Source organism: Myotis brandtii, unplaced genomic scaffold (genome assembly GCF_000412655.1).
Source record: "Myotis brandtii unplaced genomic scaffold, ASM41265v1 scaffold766, whole genome shotgun sequence".
In the NCBI taxonomy this organism is placed as follows: domain Eukaryota; kingdom Metazoa; phylum Chordata; class Mammalia; order Chiroptera; family Vespertilionidae; genus Myotis; species Myotis brandtii.
In genome coordinates, this window is record NW_005371060.1 from 290,113 (window position 1) to 297,428 (window position 7,316).

At 37.6% G+C, this 7,316-nt stretch overlaps 1 protein-coding gene across 2 annotated transcripts in view; it reads right to left on the reverse strand.

Annotated features, from left to right (window-relative positions):
- PARG (poly (ADP-ribose) glycohydrolase) overlaps positions 1-7,316 on the reverse strand; it is a 192,857-nt gene that overhangs the window by 170,356 nt on the left and 15,185 nt on the right. For both annotated transcript variants that reach the window (XM_005883121.2, XM_014530716.1), the window contains exons 5-6: positions 2,574-2,696; positions 2,366-2,449 (exon numbers count right to left, since the gene is read on the reverse strand). In XM_005883121.2, the coding sequence (XP_005883183.1) occupies positions 2,366-2,449; positions 2,574-2,696 (207 nt within the window). The remainder of the gene's footprint in view (positions 1-2,365; positions 2,450-2,573; positions 2,697-7,316) is intronic.

Here is a 7,316-nt window from a genome sequence, read left to right on the forward strand (position 1 = left end):
AATGAAAATGGTAAAAATGTGGGTAAATCTACATAAATATTTACTGTATAAAATAATGTCTTGTGGGTTTTATATATAGAATTAAAGTTGTAACAACAGTAATAAAAAAAAAAGAAAAAATTATTGTTCATAAACTTGCTACCTTTCTCATTCTAAATATATAAGGCAGAGTTTTGACTTAATCGGCAAAATGGCATCAGCTGGTATCTGTCATTAATTAGTCCTGGTCTGGGAAACTTTTCTGGAATAAAAACTTGCACAATAGCAGCAATATCTTTACATGGGTGACCGAATCATTATAAAACAGGAGGCTGCTGCATCTGTGATGCTGATGACTGCTTGTGTTGACAAGACTAATCTTGTGCTGCTAATTAGATTTCATGCTATGTACTGTACTGTGACACCTTGAAGATGAAGTTATAGGTTACTAAGGCCTCTGTTGAGCTCAAATAGCCAGTAAAATGGGAAAATCTAATAAAGCTGCAATATGTTGCTAAAAAACAAAAAAAATCTTTTGTGCAAAAAGGAAATACTGACTACAAATTGCTTTTACTGTGAAATGAACACAACTCAAAATGATGTTTCATAATACTTCAAATTGACATAGCTCTACACTACTTGTGTGAAGAATTAATATCTAGTTTTTTGTTTGTACATATGTAACATTATACTAAAAATAAGTAAATTCTGGCAGACCTGGAGAAATTCTTCCATTTAAAAGGAGTACATTACAGGAGAGACCAAGATGGTGGCATAGGTAAACACCGGAGACTGCTGCCGCAAACAACCACTTCAAAAATACAACTAAAAGACGGAATGGACATCACCCAGAACCACAGGAAGGCTGGCTGAGGAGAGACTCTTCAACTAGAAGGAAAAACAACAGCACACCGAGGCTCAGAGGAGGCGCAGTGTGGAAAATACTCAGGTGCGGAGGTGCGCGCGCAAAGCGGGCTGGTGGCTGAGAGCGCGGTTGTCGTTTTCGGTCAGGGGGGAGTCTCAGACTCTGAGCTCCAGATACGGGCGAATCGCTGGGGACTCGGACCCAAACGGGAGAAGCGGGAGTGTCTGGCATCAGTTGGAAGGCAGCTTTCCCTCCGAGGTTTGCAGCGGTTCCGGGGGTTCTGAGAAGCAGAGCCTCTGGGAACAGGACTGAGGGCACCATAACGGCTCCCTCCGCCCGCCCTGTTGAGCCCGCCCCGCCCAAGCCCTGCGCAGAGCCATTTGCCGGATCGCCTCAGGCAAAGGCTAGATTAGCACCTCCCCAGAGGACAGAAGTTTTCCGCAGCAGACACAGCTGATTCACACAGCCAGTCGGCCTGGTGGTCAAATCCCTCTAGTATTAACTACAACAATCAAGGCTCAACTAGAACAAGACTGCGCACAAAGACCACTAGGGGGTGCACCAAGAAAGCATAAAAAATGCGGAGACAAAAAAACATGACAGAAATGGAGGATATAGAGCTAAAAAACGCAATTTTGAGGGCTTGCAATAAACTTCTGGAGAGCCTCACGAAAACTAATGAGACCCTCGATGAAAAAAAAAAAAACCCCACAGGAGTTAGAGAAAGATATAGGAAACTTAAGAACAACTTGTAAGTATAAAAGGAAAACAGTATAAAACCTGAGAAACTATCACAACAAATTAAGTCTCTCAAAGAAAATGAAACACCCCCCAAAAAAGAAACCAAATTTCATGGAAGTATAGAAATATCTTACTGTTTAGTTATAAAACTTCAAAGTTTACATAGTGTCAAAAATAAACATATACTCACCCACATTTTACTAGTAGCTATTAGAAAAGCGATCTAATGAATGCCCCTACAGTCGTAAATGAAATATTTTAAAAAATAAATTATTGCCTAAATATTAGATTAATAAATTATTAAACTGCTAGAAGCTATATTAAAAGCAATAAAAAACAGAATGCTTAATGTATACTTTAATCATTAGGAAACTCAGCTTCCCTTTGGGCAAATACTGCTGAAGTCATAATTCTTTCCTCATTTATTTTGAAGACATTTCAGAAACATGATAATTCTAAAACAAAATAAAAGAGAAGCTTGAAAGGAAGGAAATTGGATGGGGAATCAAGAAACAGAAGTCCAATTCCTGGTTCTCCAAATTATTCTGTGTGGCTTCAGGCAAGTCATTTACAACTCTTAATATTTCTACTCATTTCTTAGTGATGGAATAGAAACCAAGAATGTCTCTAAATAGAGTTCCTCAGGAAGAAAGCACCTTGCATATAAATAATGCTGTTACCTGAGTACATTAAAGATCAAAAAATGTCTTTGAGGGAGGAGACACAGGGCCCATCACTAAGAACTGCATGTAAGAGGCAAGAATAGCAAAAAGAACATACCTTCAGGTTTTGGGGTCTTGTGAATTTGTTGAGAAGTGCAGTCTGAATGAGCTCCCACCTGCTCCCTGCAGTTCGCTCACCATTCTTTGAGGAAAAGAAAAAAACAAATGAGAAAACTACTCTAAGTTTTTTTGCATCATAGAAGCAAGAGTCAAACAAGAATGTACTAAACTACCAAAGACTAAAGGAATATAAGCTTTGTTTTTACCTCATCTTCCACAGGGTACAAGTTTTGTTCTGAACAAGGCATCTTTACATGCTTATTGTCCCACAAATCTTTAAAATGTGTTGGAAAAGGTTTAGGAACTTCTCCTGCCCGTAAAAGATCTACCTGGAAGAGAGATTAACAAGAAAATTGTAAGTGTATAAAAACTACGTGTATCATCTACAAAAGTCAAATAAAGCAGCCAAAGCAAATGCTATAAAATACAGACTAGCTCCTAGGGAAGAGACCTTCTTAAGCTGCTTAGCAGTTTCCACTCCTTACCTCCATTTAATCAGTTGCCTGGTCACCATGCTCTGGACATCTATCTCCATCCCATCGAGGCCTCTAATCCTCATTATTCCTTGCCTGAATTTCTGCCAACAGCCTTCTATCCCTTTCCCTCACTCCAGCTGTTCCCAGAACATTCATCCCTCTTTCACATTTCATGCTCATTTGAGAATGACATTATCTTTCTCAAGTATTCCCAAGCCCGCCGCCCTTATTTTAAAAAATTAAATATACTGTTATTGATTTCAGAGAGGACGAGAGGGAGAGAGAGATAAAGCATCAATAATGAGAGAGGATCATTGATCGACTGCCTCCTGCACACCTCCTACTGGGGATCCAGCCTGCAACCCAGGCATGTGCCCTGACTGAGAATCGAAGTGTGACCTCCTGGTTCATAGATAGATGCTCAACTGCTGAGCCACATCAGCCAGGCTCCAGGCTTCTAATCTTATAATGACTCCTCTCTGCCTATACTCTGATTCCAAATGATATTCCCAGTTTTTAACATCTTGTCTTATCCAAACACTATCTGGTTAAACATCTATTCTGACCTTTAACACTCAGCCCAATTTTCATTTCCTCTAAGAAGTCTTCAAAAACTTTTAAATGGTAGTTCGTTTACCAGCGGTTCTCAACCTGTGGGTCACAACCCCTTTGGAGGGTCAAACGACCCTTTCACAGGGGTCGCCTAAGACCATCAGAAAACACATATATAATTACATATTGTTTACAGCAGCAAAATTACAGTTATGAAGTAGCAACGAAAATAATGTTATGGTTGGGGGTCACCACAACATGAGGAACTGTATTAAAGAGTCACGGCATTAGGAAGGTTGAGAACCACTGGTTTACTCCCTCTTGTTTTATTAGGTCATTATCATAGTAGAGCACAATGGTTTTTCCTTACCCCACTAGACTCTAATCTTCTTGAGAATAATAATAATCATATTAACTTTGTATTCTGAATATTTACTAAAGAATAAAGCATGTATTTATATGTATAATGTATACACATATATGTAAATATGCACATTTATGTTTGTATACACATATGCTATTTATAATAAGCATTCAGTAAATGTTTGAGAAAGAAGATATTTTAAAACACAAAAGTTTTGCCCTGGCCATTCAAAACAAAGACCATAACAAGAGACAAAGAAGGCCATGATTCAACAAGAAAATATAACCCTTGTAAACATATATGCACCCAATACTTGAGCACCCAAATATATAAAAAAACTCTTGATGGACTTTAAGGGAGAGATCGACAGCAATACATTCTTAGTAGGGGACTTTAAAATCTCACTGACTAGATCTTCCAGACAAAAAAATAAACAAGGAAACAGAGGCCTTAAATGACACAATAGATCAGATGGATCTAACTGATATTAACAGAACATTTCACCCCAAAACTACAGAATATACATTATTCTCAAGTACACAAGAAACATTCTCAAAGATAGACCACATGTTTGGACACAAAACAAATGTATACAAATTCAAGAAGACTGATATAATACCAAGCATCTTTTTGGATCACAATGGCATGAAGTTAGAAATCAATAAACTACAATAAAATACCTCAAAAACACGCAAATACATGGAAGCTAAATAGCATGTTATTAAACAATGAATGGGTTACCAATTAGGTCAAGAAATTCAAAACTTCCTGGAAATAAAAGAAAACACACACACAAACACCCAAAACCTATGGGACACAGTGAAACAATGAATGGGTTACCAATTAGGTCAATAAATTCAAAACTTCCTGGAAATAAAAGAAAAAACACACACAAACACCCAAAACCTATGGGACACAGTGAAAGCAGTCCTGAGAGAGAAGTTCATAGCATTACAGGCCTTCCTCAAGAAACAAGAAAAAGCACTAATAAGCTATCTTAACTGGACAACTAAATGAATTAGAAAGAGGACAGCAAGAAAAGCCCAGAGGAAGTAGAAGGAAGGAAATAATACAGGTCAGAGCAGAAATAAATGACATAGAGACTAAAAAAAAAAAAAACACAATGGATCTAAGAGCTGGTTCTTTGAAAAGATAAACAAGATTGATGAACCCTTAGCCAGGCTCATCAAGAAACATAATGAAATCAGAAATGAAAGAAATGATATAACCACAGAAATATAAAGGATTGTAAGTAAATACTATGAACAACTATATGCCAACAAATGGGATAAATTGGGCAAAATGGACAAATACCTAAACCATACAATCATCCAAAACTCAATCAGGAAGAATCAGAAAACCTGATAGGCCAGTAACAACTGATAAAATTGAAGCAGTTATTTAAAAACTCCCAGCAAGCCCGGCCGGCATGGCTCAGTGATCGAGCATTGACCTATGAACCAGGAGGTCATGGTTCGATTCCTAGTCAGGGCATATGCCCAGGATGCGGGTTCGATCCCCAGTGGGGGACGTGCAGAAGGCAGCCAATCAATGATTCTCTCTCATCATTGATGTTTCTAACTCTCTCTCCCTCTCCCTTCCTCTATGAAATCAATAAAAATATATTAAAACAAAAACAAAACACAAAATTCCGAGCAAACAAAAGTCCTACGACCAGATGGATTCACAGGAGAATTTTACCAAACATTCAAAGAAGAACTAACACCTATTCTCTTCAAACTATTCCGAAAAATCAAAGAGGAAGGAACACTTCCAAGCTTTTTACAAAGCCAGCATTATCCTAATTCCAAAACCAGATAAAGACACTACAAGTAAAGAAAATTACATGCCAATTTCCCTGATGAAAACATGCTAAAATCCTCAACAAAATATTAGCAAATTAGATCCAGCAATATATTAAAAGGATCATATGCCATGATCAAGTGGGATTTATTCTGGGGATGCAAGGCTAGTACAATATTCACAAATCAATAAATGTGATACATCACATTAATAAACTGAAAGATAAAAATTACATGATCATATCAATAGATGCAGAAAAAGCATTCGACAAAATTCAGCACCTTTTGATGAATCAGCAGCCCTGGCTGGTTTGGCTCAGTGGATAGAGCACAGGCCTGCGGACTGAAGGGTTCCAGGTTCAATTCCAGTCAAGGGCACATGCCCCGGGTTTCGGACTCAATACCCAGTAGGGGGCGCACAGGAGGCAGCCAATCAATGATTCTCTCTCATCATTGATGTTTCTAACTCTCTCTTCCTCTCCCTTCCTCTATGAAATCAATAAAAATATATTAAAACAAAAACAAAACAGAATAGAGGGATCATACCTCAGCATAATAAAGGCCATATATGACAAATCTACAGCCAACATAATATTCAACGGGCAAAAAAAGTGTTTCCCTTAAGAACAGGAACAAGACAGGGATATTTGCTTTCACCACTCTTAGTAAACATAGTACTGTAAGTCCTAGCAACAGCAATCAGACAAGAAGAAGAGATAAAAGGAATCCATGTTGGAAAGGAGGAAGTAAAACTCTCATTACTCAGAGATGACATGATACTGTACATAGAAAACCCTAAAGACTCCACCAGGAAACTAATAAATGAATTCAGCAAGATAGCAGGATACAAAATCAACATCCAGAAATCAATGGCATTTTTATACACTAATAATTCTCAGAAAGAGAAACTAAACAAACAATCCCATTTACCATTGAAACAACAACAAAAATAACTAGAAATAAACTTAAAGATGGAGGTAAAAGACTGTACTTAGAAAACTACAGGACATTGAACAAAGAAACAGAGGAAGATACAAACAAATGAAAATGAATACCATGTTCATGGATTAGAAAAATTAACATCATTAAAATGTCCATACTACCCAAAGTAATCTATAGATTCAACTCAATCCCTATTAAATACCAACAGCATACTTCCCAGAACTACAACAAATACTCCAAAAATTTATATGTAACCATAAGAGACCCCAAATAGCTGCAGCAATCTTGAGAAAGAAGAACAAAGTGGGAGGGATCACAATACCAAATATCCAACTATACTGCAAAGCCATTATAATCAAAACAGCCGGTACTAGAACAAGAACAGGCATATAGACAAATGGAACAGAACAGAGAACCCAGAAATTGACCCACACCATTACAGTCAATTAGTATTTTCAACGGATGCAAGAGCATACAGTGGAGTAAAGAACGTCTCTTCAACAAATGGTGTTGGGAAACTGGATGAACACATGCTAAAAGATGAAACTAGACAACCAACTTACACCATACACAAGAATAACCTCAAAATGGATAAAAGACTTAAATGTAAGCCATGAAACCATGAAAATCCTAAAAGAGAACATAGGCAGTAAAATCTCAGACATCTCACATAGCAGAATTTTTGCCGATACATCTCCTAGGGCAAGAGAAACAAAAGAAAAAAATAAAAAGCTTCTGCACAGCAAAAGAAACCACCATCAAAATGAGAAGGGGGGGAAAAAAACCAAGATGGCAGCATAGGTAAACACCGGA